Below are 16,110 nucleotides of genomic sequence, written 5' to 3' on the forward strand. Positions count from 1 at the left end.
CACTCCCAGCCAATGGAATGGCCTGGTCCCTGCCTGGCTGAGCCCTACTTATCTTTTGGATTTTTCTGTGGGCTGAATTGTATGCCCCCGCAAATCCATATGTTAAAGTCCTCACCCCAGGACCTCAGGATGTGACTGTATGTGGAGGTGGGGCTTACAAATGGGTGACCGAGGTAAAGTGAGGCTGCAAAGTGGGGTTAATCCCACAGGACTGGTGTCCTTATGGGAGAAGATCTGGACAGAGACACACAGGGACAAATGTGTAGGGATGCAGGGAGGAGATGGCTGTATACACGTCAAGGAGCGAGGCCTCAGAGACCAGCCTCGGCCTTGGCCTTCCAGCCTCTGGACCTGGGACTATAAATATCTGGGTGTATGTTTCCGGGGCCCAAATGGACTGACTGTTCTGGGACCCCCACACCTCCTCCCCTGCCTTGTCCAAAGACACCTCCCTGTGACCACTCTTCACCCTGTCACCCCGCTCTATTCTCTGCAGTCAAAACCTTTGTTTCTGTGCTCGCCCCTCAACTCTCGTGCCCTCACAAGTGGAAGCCGTGGGGGTGGGCACCTCGTCCCTTCTTGCCAGTACGGCCTCCAGCCCCTGGAAGGAGTCTCGTGTGAGGTGTGTCCCCAGGAGACGGCCTCAGACGCTGGTGGCTTCTCCACAGGCAGCACCAGGTGGCTGTTGCCGGTTGAAACGTCTTTTAGAAGAGAAGTCTGGGGCCCAGTGGCCAAGCCAGAGAGGTCCCTGGCCTCCTAACCTGGTCACGGAGGGAGAGGAAGGGGGACGAGAGCTCCCACGCCCTCCAGACTCCGCCAGCTTCCTCCACACCCTGAACACAGTGGAGGTTCCTGCTGCGCTGAGGTCGTTGTGCATCTAGACGGGGCGGGGGAGCCCATGAGTGTCAGGACTCGGCCATGTATGACCCATTTACTTGTTCTTTCTTCCCCTTGTCAACAAGTGCTCGTAAGCCCTACTGTGTGACCAGCTCTGGGGTCTTGGGGTGCAGCAGTGAAGGAGCCTGCTCTTGGGGGGCCTACAGTGGGGGGCGAGAGACCCTAAAGAAGCCACGTGAGGACGCCTGAGCATAGCGGGCTGGCAAGAAGGTGCAGGACTGACAGCACCCAGGCCTTTGGGATGGGGAGGCTGTGGGGGGCACTGCAGCCCCGCCCCTTCAGGCCCCCAAGAACCCCTCCTCCAAACCCGTCCTTCCTGTCTGCAACTGTAGCTGCGGTCACTCTCAAGATAGATTTCCTTCCTCAAGGTGTGCTTTTTTTTTTTCCTGTTTTACACATTTTGCAGGTTCATGAAAATCGTACATTCCAACTTCCTTCCTCCACAGAAAAATGGAGTGAAGTCTTCTTGTCAGAAAGCATTTTCCTGAGTGATGAACTCTCCCTGCAGCGCCGCAGCCCATACCCGTGTGACAGTGACGCAGGGCTCTCCTTAGTCACAGAGTCAGGCAGGCGCTCTAACCCCAGCTGGGAGCAGGCAGGAGGGAGGGCCCCCCTCAAGGCTCGCTCCCCGCTGGCTGGGGGCAGCCAGCACCACCTCTGAGGGCAGCGCTCACTACAGGAGGGGGAAGTTAACCGCCAGGACCCTCACATTTCTGTTAGGGCCGCTGAGGGAGCTGGAGGGCTGAGAAACACAGAGCAAGTGCTGTGCGCTGGAGACCCTCAGCTGTTGCTATCATCCTGACTGGTTGTCATCATGACTGATTATCCATTAGTATTAGTTATTATCACAATCGGTTATCATCAGTATCAGTTGCCCTCCTTATTATTTATTATCATGATCGGTCATTCTCATAATTGATTATTATAGTTATTGGTTATCATCATGGTTGATTATGCCAGTATTGGTCATCTTTCTCAGACAGCTCTACCTTGTTCTCACCCTTAGCCCCCAACAACTACAATGAGCCCCCATTTTTATTTTTATTAATATTTATTTTTGTTTATTTGTTGACTTCGTAGGGTCTTAGTTGTAGCAGGTAGGATCTAGTTCCTTGACCAGGGATCAAACCCAGGATTCCTGTATTGGGAGTGTAGAGTCTTAGCCACTAGACCACCAGGGAAGTCCCCCCCACACCACCATCTTTAAATAAAGCTCTTTCTCCAGTTGTGGGATAAGCATGACTGATCATGGGCTAAGTGTCCCCCCAAAGATGTCCAGATCTACCTGCCAGGACCTCAGAGTGTTTCTGAATAGGAAATGGGGTTGTTGAAGGTGTAACTAGTTAAGATGAGGTCATACTGGAGCAGTGTGACCCCTAACCGAATGACTGGTTAGCTGATGAGAATAGGAAGCACATGGATGGATGGGGAGGAGGCTGTGATGGGAGTGGGTCGCTCCAAGTGTGGGCCCCGTGGGACTGCTCAGGTCACAGGCCCACAGACCCAGCCCAGCCTGTGAAATTTCTGCTTCATAAAAATCTAAAGTTCCCTATTTTGCAAATACATGACCACTTTCTGTAAATGTCCTATGAGCCTAAGGAAAACAAAAAATTTCCTTGAAGGAATTAGGGGCTTCCTTATGTAAATTCCTTCATGGTCTTACTTTTTCAGTCTGCCCAGTCTGAAGGTGACACACACTTATAGTTTTATCAAACTCTCCTTACTTTTCTAGTAATTTTTCCTTTTACACCCAGGTGCCAGTTCACTTTGGGATAACAGTTTATAATTATTCTGTCTCCTTCATAAAGAGCCTTCTCCATCCTATGTGATATCTGTGCTGAAAGTCTGGCTTAGAGAGGCAGTATTTGTCTGGCATCTCTTTCTCACTTGTTTATATTTCCAATCTTTTTTTAAAAAAAAAAATCACTCTATTTTAATTGTGTTTATTATAAACCATAAACCAGAGCTGTGTGTGAATGAAAATGTGCAAGCTGTGTGTGAATATGAATGTGTGCAAGTGTGTGTGTGTGGATTAGTGTGTATGTATCTAACTTCATTGAACAGCCTCTGCTATTTTAAAGAGAGAATTAGTTTGCTTACATTTATTGTAGCAGCCAACATACTTGAGTTCCTTCTGTCTTACTTTATTACCCACTTCAATTTTTGTTCCTTTTCCCCCCACTTCTCTATTTTTGATAATTCCCCATGTTTCCTTGTGAATTTATTCCACTGTATTATTACATTAGCAGGCACTCACCGGCCTCATCCCACGCTCAATTATGGAATATTCTGCTTTCCCTGCTCCCTTCATTTCCCCTCCCACATCCCTACTTCCAAGATAAGACCTTTGGAGAAGATACTTCATCCTTCTATTTCATCTTGACGCTGAGGTTAAGCGGAGGCCACAACTAGGCCGTCCCATGCAGGCATCTCTCCTAGTTCAACAGCCCTCGTTGGACACTTGCGTACTTGTCACCAGTGTTGCTCAGGTCTCACTTCGGAGGACAGTGTCCCTTGAGCATAGGACCTTCCCGGTAGACACCCTCTGTCTAGCAGCCACCAACACCATGACCACCTGGGGAACAGATAGAGCTGGGCATGGGGAGTGGCTGATGTGGGCTCCAGGCTGGGGCTCTCCTGGACCCTCCACTGGACTGCACTAAGAGGTGATCATCTCCCCTTCACTTCTCTTTCATGTCTTCCAAGGGTGTCAAAAAATGTTCCATGGGATCTCAGTGGGACGTTAATCCCTTACAGGTGCAATGTCCCTGTCTTTCCGCAGGGAGACGGCAGGGTCCAGGGGCAGAGTGTGGAAGCTAGGGTTTCTGAGATGAACATCATCCCCCTGTTTCTCTCCCTGTGCTCATTCCTTCTCTAACCGTGGCATCCCTATTGCTCTTCCATCGGTAGCAGGATTTAGAAGTGGTCCCAGCGGGCCTCCTCTGGGGGCTCCCGGCTCCCACCTCCCCAGCCTGTCCCGACCCTGACCTCTGCCCCCCACGCCATCTCTCCTGCAGGTGCAGACAGATGACCTACTCGGATGACCTGCCCCAGATCTCGGTGGTGTTCATCTTTGTCAACGAAGCCCTCTCAGTCATTCTGCGCTCCGTCCACAGCGTGGTCAACCACACGCCCTCCCAGCTCCTCAAGGAGGTGATCCTGGTGGACGACAACAGCGATAATGGTGAGTGGGGCCAGCTCAGCACCCCAGTGAGGGAAGCGTGTTGGAGCCCTGGAGCCCAGAGTTCTGAATTCAGGGTATGGGCAGGGCCACGTTTCCTCCAGAGGATCCAGGAGAGGATCCCTCCTGCTTCTGCCAGCTGCTGGCATCTTTGGTATCCTGGGCTTGTGGCCACACCTCTCCCCCTTCTGGTATATTTGTCTCTCCTCTTCTTATAAAGACCTTCGTCCTTGAAGTTAGGGCCCATCCTAATCCGGAAGGTTTTTATCTCAAGACCCTTAACTGTTTACATCCACAAAACCCCTATTTCCAAAACCCCTACAGCCATCATCCAGAAAGGCCCCCCGTGTGTTGAGTATCCCTAAGCTAATCACACCTTCACTTCTTGTTTGTGGACAAAACTCCAGTGGGAGGCTTGCTGATGGGGAAGGGGCCAGTGCTCACAGCTGGAGCGCGGGCCCCAGGGATCTCTTATCATGGCCCCACGTCGGCCTCCATCCAGCCCAGGCATTTATCCACACCCACCAGGCATGTGGGGCTCCAAGCCCCCAACAAGGGTCTGGAGGTTCCTGGCCTGTCCTCATCTGTTCCTCTGCAGAAGCAGAGAGGAGCATGGACCCCACTACCAGCGGCTCCCACACCGAGGTCCCGGTGCACTGAGCTGTGACTGTTGGGTCTCTCCATCATTGCAGTCTCTCTTTCTCACGTCGGGAGGCAGGGGGAAGGTGGAGGAAAGCGGGGAGAGGCCTCCCAGAGCCCTCCTGGCCTGAAGGATCTCCAGCCTCGCCTGTCCTCTGTGTCTACGCCAGGAGAGCCCCGCCTGACACTGTCAAGGGAGCGAGAACGAGGCCTGGAGAGGGCAGGACAGAGCACGGGGACACTGCTTTGGGACCCACTGGCTCTGCAGCTGGAGCCCTCCGTGGGGCCAGGCTGCCCTCCCGGGAGTATCCACTAGAGCCTGGTGGTGGGCGTGTGGGGGGAAGGCCTCTGGGTGGTGGAGGTCTTCTGCGAGAAGTCCCCATAGCCAAGGCGTGAGAGTATTGCAAAGGCCCAGGAGCAAGGGTCTGGTTCCAACCCTCTCGGCTCCTCCTGCACAGCCCTGAGCCCACTCCCAAGCCCTCTGCTCCTCCCTGCACCTCCTCCCCACCCACTCCCCTACCCCTGAGGGCAGCTAAGGGTGTCCCCACACTGCTCCTTTCCCATGCCTGTAATGTCCTCCTCTCTACCCCGCTGGCTCCCTGTCCTGTCACAGCCCACGTGTCACCTCCACAGGCCACCCCTGTCCCTGCCCCGCCGACCTGGAGAAGCCCCCTCCCCACTCAGACACCCACTCCCTTTCCCCTTTTTCTTGTTTCATTTTGGCTAATGTTTGCTATTATTGTGACCTATTTTGTTGCTTGTACTTTTAGCCCTCGGAAGCTTCCTCACAAAGACTCCTGGGCCCTCATCTGTTTTTTCAATGACTTATTGAGTTGAAATTCTCATAACGTAAAATTAACCATTTACAAAATAATTGTAGAGTTCAGGGGTGTCAAGGACGTTCACATCATTGTACAGCCATCACCACCAACACCACCAGAACCTTTTCATCTTCCCCAAATGAAACCCTGTCCCCATTAAACACTAACTCCCCATCCACCTCCCATTCTGCCTTCTGTCCCTATGGACACGTCTGCTCCAGGGACCTCATGTAAGGGGAATCACATAGCACTTGCCCTTTGGGGACTGGATTATTTCACTGAGCATCATGTTCTCAAGTTTATCTACCTTGTAACATGTGTCAGAGTTTCCTTTCTAAGGCCGGACCGTATTCCATTCTGTGGATGCACCACGCTTTGTTTATCCATCCATCTGCCTGTGGACTGCGTTCCTACAGTTGAGTAATTCAGCCCCGTTTTCTCTTATTCTCATAACAAGTGCTTCTGTCTGGATCAATCTGGCTTGACAGATCGTGGTCTCTCTCACTGGAACACAGCTCCACAAGGTGGGGGTCTTATCTCTCCGAAGTCCCCCCAGCACCTTGAGCCGCGTCCAGCCATGGTGTGTCCTCTTAAAGTTTATGAAGTATGGATCCGGAGCACACAACGACTGTGGGTCTCAGTGGCCTCGGGCTCTCCCACAGTGCCACACCTGAAACTTCTCTGTGTCCCCGCAGTGGAACTCAAGCTCAACCTGGACCAATACGTCAGCAAGAGATACCCAGGCCTGGTGAAGATCGTCCGCAACAGCAGGCGGGAAGGCCTGATCCGGGCACGGCTGCAGGGTTGGAAGGTCGCCACGGCCCCCGTCGTCGGCTTCTTTGATGCCCATGTGGAGTTCAGCACAGGCTGGTAAGGCTGGGGCCTGGGGCCAAGTGGAGCTGTGCCCTGGGTGGGGTCGGGTGGGGTGTGCTACGGCCTGCAGGAGCTGGGCAAAGAGGATGAGCCTGGTGGGGGTGAGGGGGGCGCAGCTGAGTCCAGCCACGTGGCCACTCCATGTGCAGTTCCTAGAACCCAGAACCCTGTTTGTGATGCCTGTGTATGAGGACTGATCTGTCTCCCCAACTTGTGCCCAGAGGAATTTTAATTGGCCAGTCACTCCAGCAGGTGACAGTTCAAATGAGGATGTGCATGTGACCTTAGGTCAGGAAGGTACACACAAGGTTGGGTCTCGTGTATATGAAATGTGGTCTATCGGGTCTCAGTTAATAGAAACCCAAGTCTGATTGGAAGCAATTTCTCATCCTTATGAGAAAGTCCTAGGACACAGCATCTGCCCATTTCCCCCCACCCATCCATTCAGGGGCAAGGTGGGCTTCTAATGAGAAACCTGGAGGGGCATCTGGCCAGAGGAGTGGCCGGGACACCGAGGAGTGGCCGGGATACAGGGTAGTGGCTGGGACACCGGAGAGACACCCAAGCACATGTGCAGGATGATTTAGAGGTGCCCCGGGGGGCAGGGACCCTGCAGGGCCTCGGTGCTCAGTGTGAACCCCAGACCAGCGGCATCTGATGCCCCTGAGAGCTGGCAGGAAGTACAGATCTGTGCGATACAGGGTCCCAGGGTGGGGCCCCGGATCTGTGCTCTCTCGCCTGAGGATGTTCATGAGGCCATGCCCAAAGGCGGCCAGTGACGCCTTAAGAACAGAATCATTTGTCCAGCAAATTATCCACATGGGGCTTCAGAGCTGCGGGTGGCCCTGGCGCCTCTATCCAGACCCTGATGTCCCTAGGCAGGTGGTGAGCTGATGCTTTCACAACAGGTGCCTGAGGATGTGTTGCTAGAACAGAAGGATGTGCTCCAAAGTTTTCTGGAAAGCACCCACTGGTCTCTTGGTATGTTTCCTAATTTCCTCTCTGGTGGCTGCATCTAGGAGTCGCCCCCTGAGCCCTCACTCCCGCCAGGCCCTGCAGAGGACCCAAGAGGAATAAACGGCAACTGGGTGGGGAGGGCAGAGCTTGGCGATCCTGTGGGAAGGATTGGGACAGGACGGTTGGGCCACCAACATGATGCGAGTGTTTGAGCCCCGGGCAAGCCTTGGTTTCTTCATGCACTGACTGGTGATGTTAGAGAGCTGGATTGTTGCCAAGGTTACATGAGGGATGCTTGTGAACAGTGCTGGCTTCAGCAAACAGGTGTCAGACAAGTGCCCAGCTGGGACTGAAGACTGAGACCCCAGGGGACCACGTATGTTGGAGGGGCTTGGACATGAACAGGTGGAGGGAGGGTCACCCAGTGCATGTCCTGGGGCTGCCATAACAGTGACCAAAGGCTGGCGGCTCAAAACGCGAGAAATTCATTCTCTCACAGCTCTGAGGCCAGAAGTCAAAATCAAGCTGCCGGCAGGGTTGGGCTCCCAGGAAGCCCTTGGGGAGGCGCCTCCCACCTCTTCCAGCTCTGACGGCTCCAGGCGTCCAGGGCTCTGGCAGCATCCCTCCATCTCTGCCTCCGCCATCATGTGGCTTCGCCTCTGTGTCCTGGTCTCAAGTCTCCCTCTCCTTTCTCTTAGAAGGACACAGCTTGGATTCACGGCTCACCCCAATCCAGGGTTATATCATCTTGGGTTTTTTAACTGAATTACCTCTGCAAAGACTCTGTTTGCCAGTAAGGTCACATCCCGGGTTCCAAGTGGACCAGTCTTTGTGGGAGGACACCATTCACCCCTCTTTCAGCTCCGGGGGCTCCAGGAGTCCCTGGGTTTGTGACCGCGTCCCTCCAATCTCTGTATCTGTCTTCACATGGCTTCTCCCCGCTGTGTGACTGTGCCTCCCCCCTTCTCTCTTCTAAGGACCCTTGTCTGTGGATTTGGGGCCCACCTAGGCTTCCCCAGTGGCTCAGATGGTAAAGATCTGCCTGAAATGCAAGAGACCTGGGTCTGATCCCTGGGTCAGGAAGATCTCCTGGAGAAGGAAACGGCAACCCACTCCAGTATTCTTTCCCAGAGAATTCCATGGACAGAGGAGCCTGGTGGGCTTCAGTCCATGGGGTTGCAAAGAGTCGGACATACCTGAGCCATAACACACACACACACACACACACACACACACACACACATACACACACACAGGTCACCCAGTGTAATCTCACCTGAAGATCCTAAGTTAAACCCACAGTGGTAGGGTATGCGAGGGGTCCACAGTGGGCGGGGAGCATGAACCCCTCACCCAGGGGCAGCCTGCAGCCCTTACCAGCCGAGCAGCAGGGAAAAGTCAGCCCCATGTAGCCAGTTTGCCCCATTTTGAGAGAAACTAAAACTCACCCTTCTTTATATCAAATCTCCCAAGTCACATCTTTAAACTCTCTGAAGCCTAAACTAAGAGGTTCACTGAGATATTCCCTCGAGGGAGATGAGAGGATTATAGGGAGGGGGTTCATGATGGGTATGCTGATCAAGTCCCACAGTGCCTGGCCAGGCGTCCCCAGTTAGGGCCCCTGAGGGTCTGGCCTTTGGGACCTCTCAAAGTTCCCGGTTTTCCTAACTGCTGTTTTGGTTGGACCAGGGCTTTGGTGCCTGGTAGGCAGGTGAATGGAGCCCTTTCCCTCCACACTCCTGCGCTCCCGCTGGTACATCTCAGCCAGCCCAGCACCACCAGTGTGTTCTCAGGGCTGGTTCTGACCCAGAGCGTGCCTGACTGAGATGCGAGTTCTGACTTCCCCTGCGGCTGCTGCTACATCGCTTCAGTCGTGTCTGACTCTGTGCGACCCCATAGACGGCAGCCCACCAGGCTCCCCCATCCCTGGGATTCTCCAGGCAAGAACACTGGAGCGGGTTGCCATTTCCTTCTCCAATGCATGAAAATGAAAAATCAAAGTGAAGTTGCTCAGTCGGGTCCGACTCTTAGCAACCTCATGGACTGCGGCCTACCAGGATCTTCCGCCCATGGGACTTTCCAGGCAAGAGGACTGGAGTGGGGTGCCATCGCTGCTGGCCCCCATTTCCCTCTCCTCTGCCACCCTCATGAAGCAACTCTTCTTTTCCCGTGACATCTGCCCCCTTCTGTCAGTAATGACGTTACGGTCTGTCCTCCACCAGGTCACTGCATGCTGTTGTGTAGGTTGTGCCCTGCACAGCTGTACTCGAAGGCCTTTCTGTCCCTCTCATGTATGTTTAACTCCCTGGAGCATTTGGAGGACGTTTGGGAGAGTCACAAGTCTATCACATCAAAATGCCATTTGAAACTACTGTAACTTTAATTTTTACCACTGAAAACCCAGTTAGCCATCTGCAAATAGCCCTCCCCTCCCAGAACTGCCTCCATAAAGATTCTGCCTTATTAGCACATGTGGCATTTGCAGAGAGCTTTTCATCTCTGAAGCACTTTGCTAACAGTAATTAATTAATCCTCCTAGTGAAGCTGAAAGGCAGGTAAATACCAGGCTCTCGCTTGGAAGGACAGGAAGAAAGGCTGGCTATTGGGTGAATCTGGCCAGGCAGAGTCTGAGAGCTCCCACCCTGCCCCAGCCCCTGTTGTCCCTCCCTGAGCTCGGCCCCTGTCCCCCTGTTCATCTCTCTGGTGCCCCAGTCAGCAGGCTGCTCATGAGCCTGTTGAACTCCAGCCCCTTGGGCAGCATCTCATCCTTGCAGGAGACAAGGTCGTCTAGAGAGTGAAACTCTACCTGTTTGCCCCTGGGGACTCCTGCATTGAAAATTCACAACCCACAGCCTTTGTCCTCTGGTCTCTCTCCTCTCCACCTTCATCGCCTGCACGGCCACCATCTCTCCACTCCAGCTGCCTGGCCTGCTCCCCAAGCACACCAGCACATCCCAGGGGCTCAGCGCTGGCTGCTCCTTCTGTGTGCCGCACCCCACCTACCTCCCCAACAACCAGCTGCTATATCCTGCACCACCTCTGCTCATCACCCAGTGCAACCTGCCCTGAACACCTTATTTAAAACTGCAATTCCAAATCACCCTTATTTTGCTCTCTTTTTCTGTCACAATACATATCACCTCCTAATATATCATTTACTTATACATTTTTGTCTGTCCCCCCATACCCACTCAGTCAGGCCCACCACATACTGTTGTGTAGGTTGTGCACTGCACAACAGCACTTGTCAGCCTTTCTGTCCCTTCAGTATATCCTAAGCTCCTGGAGGCATGGATTTTTTTTTTTTCTTTTCTAGTTCAGGGGTTTGCTCCAATGTGTTACAAGAGGGTGTGGCACATTGATGCCTCCATTCCTGCTTATAAATGAATGTACCTTCCAGCCCTGGAGGGAAGGCCTGCCAGGAAGTAGGATTCGCTTGCGAGTAAAGCCAGACTGTGAGGCAGGCCTGCTGACAGTCTGAGCTGACTCACAGGGCTCTCTGGAGCCAGGACAGCCCGTCAGAGATGTCAGAGATTGGGCCTGGATGGTGTTTATATCCCTAGTGTCAATCGCTGGTTAGCCACGGGCTGCCTCGGGCAGAGTGAGACCTCGGGCAGGTGAGCGTGCAGCCCAGACGACTTCGGGGCTTCCAGAGGTGCAGCGCTTGGATCTACCCTCCGCAGGGTTGGTCTAGCCCAACATTAGATGCGGGTGTGGCTGCCTGGGTCCTGGCTCCCTACCTAGGGGGACGGGACGGGGATCCCTGGCATCGGTGCCCTTCCTCAAGGACCGGCGTCTCCTTGCAGGGCCGAGCCCGCCCTTACGCGGATCCGGGAGGACCGCCGGCGGATCGTCCTGCCAGCCATCGACAACATCAAGTACGACACGTTCGAGGTGCAGCAATACGCCAGCGCGGCCCACGGCTACAACTGGGGCCTTTGGTGCATGTACATCGTCCCGCCCCAGGACTGGCTGGACCGCGGCGACGAGGCGGCGCCCATCAGGTGAGCAGGCCACCAGGGTTACTGGGGCGGGGCCTGCACTGGAGGAGTCAGGTGGGCGGGGCCACTGGGGCGGGGCCTGCCCTGGAAAGAGCCAGGACAGTGAGGTGGGGCAGGGCAGCAGCAGCGGCCTTGGGGACTGGAGGGACTGGTAGCAGTCCTCTGCAGAAAGCCAAGGCCTGGCACCAGGTGCGAGAGTAGAAGTGGCGGGATGCAGTTGGTACAGGGTTTCCCTAGGTGTGCAAAGGGACATGGTGGTGTAATGGGGAAATGGGAGGTGGCTCCATATTGTGACCTGAGTGATAACCAGGTGATCAAGGTGGCAGAGTAGGACATGTGCTCATCTTCTCCTGCGAGAACTCCAAAATTACAACTTGCTGCTGAACAACCATGGACAGGAGAATGTTGGATCCCACCAAAAAAAGATACCCCACATCCAAGGGCAAAGGAGAAGTCCCAGCAAGATGGTAGGAGGGGAGAAATCACGCTTAAAATCAAATCCCACATCTACCAGCGACGCTCGAAGAGCTCAAACAAAACCTTGTGTGTACCAGGAGACCCCACAGAGACTGAGCAAGACCTGACTTTGAGTGTTTGAGTGTCTTCTGCAGAGGTACAGGTCAGCAGTGGCCTGCTGCAGGGGTAGGGGCTCTGGGTGTAGCAGACCTGGGTGTGGCATAAGCCCTCTTGGAGGAGGTCGCCGTTAACCCCACCATAGAGCTGTCAGAACTTACACAGGACTAGGGAAACAGACTCTTGGAGGGCACAAACAAAACCCTGTGCGCACCAAGACCCAGGAGGAAGGAGCAATGTCCCCACAAGAGACTGACTCAGACTTGCTTGTGAGTGTCCAAGAGTCTCCGACAGAGGCGTGGGTCAGCGGTGGCCTGCTGCAGGGTCAGGGGCACTGAATGCGGCAGTGCATGCATGGGACCTTTTGAAGGAGGTCGCTATTACCTCCACCATAGTTTGGTCTCAGGTCAAACAACAGGAAGGGAACACAACCCTGCCCATAAACAGAAAATTGGATTAATGATTTACTGAGCATGGCCCCACCCATCAGAATAAGACCCAGTTTCCCCCTACAGCCAGTCTGTCCCATCAGGAAGCTTCCATAAGCATCATATCCTTATCCCTCAGAGGACAGACAGAATGAAAACCACAATCACAGAAAACTAATCAAACTGATCACATGGACCACAGCCTTGTCTAAATCAATGAAACTATGAGCCATGCCATGTAGGGCCACCCAAGACCAACAGATCATGGTGGAGAGTTCTGACAGAATGTGGTTCACTGGAGAAGGGAATGGCAAACCACTTCAACATTCTTGCCTTGAGAACCCCATGAACAGTATGAAAAGGCAAAAAGATAGGACACTGAGAGATGAACTCCCCAGATTGGTAGGTGCCCAATACGCTACTGGAAAAGAGTGGAGAAATGAGTCCAGAAAGAATGAAGAGACAGAGCCAAAGCAAAAACAACGCCCAGCTGTGGATGTGACTGGTGATGGAAGTAAAGTCCAATGCTGTAAAGAGCAATGTTGCATAGGAACCCGAAATGTTAGGTCCACGAATTGGAAGTGGTAAATTGAAAGTGGTCAAACAGGAGATGGCAAGAGTGATCATCGACATTCTAGGAATCAGTGAACTAAAATGGACTGGAATGGGTGAATTTAACTCAGATGACCATTATATCTACTGCTGTGGGCAAGAATCCCTTAGAAGAAATGGAGAAGCCCTCATGGTCAACAAAAGAGTCCAAAATGCAGTACTTGGATGCAATCTCAAAAATGACAGAATAATTCTGTTCATTTCCAAGGCAAACCATTCAATATCACAGTAATCCAAGTCTATGCCCCAGCCACTAATGCTGAAGAAGCTGAAATTGAATGGTTCTATGAAGACCTACAGGACCTTCTAGAACTAACATCCAAAAAAGATGTCCTTTTCATTATATGGGGCTGGAATGCAAAAGTAGGAAGTTAAGAGACACCTGGAGTAACAGGCAAATTTGACCTTGGAGTACAAAATGAAGTAGGGCAAAGGCTAATAGAGTTTTGTCAAGAGAACGCACTAGTCATAGAAAACACCCTCTTCCAGCAACACAAGAGATGACTCTACACATGGATATCACCAGATGGTCAATACTGAAATCAGATTGATTATATTCTTTGCAGCCAAAGATGGAGAAGCTCTATACAGTCCACAAAAACAAGACCAGGAGCTGACTGTGGCTCAGATCATGAACTCCTTATTGCCAAATTCAGACTTACATTGAAGAAAGCAGGGATAACCACTAGACCATTCAGGTATGACCTAAATCAAATCACTTACGATTATACAGTGGAAGTGACAAATAGATTCAAGGGATTAGATCTGATCAAAAGAGTGCCTGAAGAACTATGGACAGAGGTTCATGTTATTGTACAAGAGGCAGTGATCAAGACCATCCCCAAGAAAAAGAAATGCAAAAGGGCAAAATGGTTGTCTGACGAGGCCTTACAAATAGCTTAGAAAAGAAGAGAAGCGAAAGGCAAAGGAGAAAAGGAAAGATATACCCATCTGAATGCAGAGTTCCAAAGAATAGCAAGGAGAGATAAGAAAGCCTTCTTCAGTGATCAGTGCAAAGAAATAGAGGAAAACAATAGAATGGGAGAGACCAGAGATCTCTTCAAGAAAATTAGAGATACCAAGGGAATATTTCATGCAAAGATGGGCTCGATAAAGGACAGAAATGGTATGGACCTAACAGAAGCAGAAGATATTAAGAAGAGGTGGCAAGAATACACAGAAGAACTGTACAAAAAAGAGCGTCATGACCAAGATAACCACGATGGTGTGATCACTCACCTAGAGCCAGACATCCTGGAATGCAGTCAAGTGGGCCTTAGGAAGCATTACTACGAACAAAGCTAGTGGAGGTGATGGAATTCCAGTTGAGCTGTTTCAAATCCTAAAAGATGATGCTGTGAAAGTGCTACACTCAATATGCCAGCAAGTTTGGAAAACTCAGCAGTGGCCACAGGACTGGAAAAGGTCAGTTTTCATTCCAATCCCAAAGAAAGGCAATGCCAAAGAATGCTCAAACTACCACACAATTGCAGTCATCTAACACACTAGCAAAGTAATGCTCAAAATTCTCCAAGCCAGGCTTCAACAGTACATGAATTGTGAACTTCCAGATGTTCAAGCTGGTTTTAGAAAAGTCAGAGGAACCAGAGATCAAATTGTCAACATCCACTGGATCATCGAGAAAGCAAGAGAATTCCAGAAAAACTACTTCTGCTTTATTGCCTAGGCCAAAGCCTTTGACTGTGTGGATCACAATAAACTGTGGAAAATTCTGAAAGAGTTGGGAACACCAGACCACCTGACCTGCCTCCTGAGAAATCTGTATGCAGGTCAAGAAGCAACAGTTAGAACTGGACATGGAACAACAGACTGGTTCCAAATCGGGAAAGGAATACATTAAGGCTTATATTGTCATCCTACTTATTTAATTTATATGCAGAGTAAATCATGTGAAATGCTGGGTTGGAATCAAGATTGCCAGGAGAAATATCAATAACCTCAGATACAAAGATGACACTACCCTTGTGGCAGAAAGTGAAGAACAACTAAAGAGCCTTTTGATAAAAGTGAAAGAGGAAAGTGAAAAAGTTGGCTTAAAGCTCAACATTCAGAAAACTAAGATTATGGCATCTGGTCCCATCACTTCATGGCAAATAGATGGGGAAACAATGGAAACAGTGAGATACTTTATTTTGGGGGGCTCCAAAATCACTGCAGATGGTGACTGCAACCATGAAATTAAAAGACGCTTACTCCTTGGAAGAAAAGTTATGACCAAACTAGATAGCATATTCAAAAGCAGAGACATTACTTTGCCAGCAAAGGTCCATCTAGTCAAAGCTATGGTTTTTCCAGTAGTCATGTATGGATGTGAGAGTTGGACTATAAAGAAAGCCGAGCACTGAAGAACTGATGCTTTTGAACTGTGATGTTGGAGAAGACTCTTGAGAGTCCCTTGGGCTGCAAGGAGATCAAACCAGTCAATCCTAAAGGAAATCAGTTCTGAATATTCATTGAAAGGACTGATGCTGAAGCTGAAGCTCCAATACTTTGGCCACCTGATGCAAAGAACTGACTTATTGGAAAAGACCCTGATGGTGGGAAAGATTGAAGTCAGGAGGAGAAGGGGGTAACAGAATGAGATGGTTGGATGGCATCACTGACTTGATGGACATGAGTTTGAGTAAGCTCCAGGAGTTAGTAATGGACAGGGAAGCCTGGTGTGCTGCAGTCCATGGGGTCACAAAGAGTTGGACACGACTGAACGACTGGACTGACTGATAACCAGGTCAGGTGAAGGAGAGAGAAGGAGGGAGGAGGGAGACAGACAGACAGAGGGAACATCCAAAGAGAAAGAGCCAGTAAAAGAGACAGAGAAAAAGAACACAGACACACAGACTTGGAGAGAGCAGAAAAAGGGAGACACCAAGCAAAGAGAGAGGGAAACAAGACAGATGAATCTCAGGGAAGCAGCAGTGAGCAGTGGTGTGAAGCACGATCTTCATTCCCTGCTCGGGAATCGAACCTGGGAAGCCTGGATGAGAGCCAAGAATTCTAGCCATCAGACCAGCAAGGGCTAGAGGCTAGAAGCTATTTTTCTATGGATCTTTGCACCCAGTGAAAAATGCATTTATCACAGAGGCAGAAACTATAAATGCAGGTACAAG

The 16,110-nt window shown here is 51.4% G+C and overlaps 1 protein-coding gene across 1 annotated transcript in view; it reads left to right on the forward strand.

Moving 5' to 3' along the window:
* Positions 1–16,110, forward strand: part of GALNT9 (polypeptide N-acetylgalactosaminyltransferase 9) — a 124,165-nt gene that overhangs the window by 48,602 nt on the left and 59,453 nt on the right. The window contains exons 3-5 of the mRNA XM_027956382.3: positions 3,915–4,081; positions 6,234–6,408; positions 11,175–11,372. Coding sequence (XP_027812183.1) covers positions 3,915–4,081; positions 6,234–6,408; positions 11,175–11,372 — 540 coding nt within the window. The remainder of the gene's footprint in view (positions 1–3,914; positions 4,082–6,233; positions 6,409–11,174; positions 11,373–16,110) is intronic.

The sequence above is a fragment of the Ovis aries genome, chromosome 17, assembly GCF_016772045.2.
Source record: "Ovis aries strain OAR_USU_Benz2616 breed Rambouillet chromosome 17, ARS-UI_Ramb_v3.0, whole genome shotgun sequence".
NCBI lineage: Eukaryota > Metazoa > Chordata > Mammalia > Artiodactyla > Bovidae > Ovis > Ovis aries.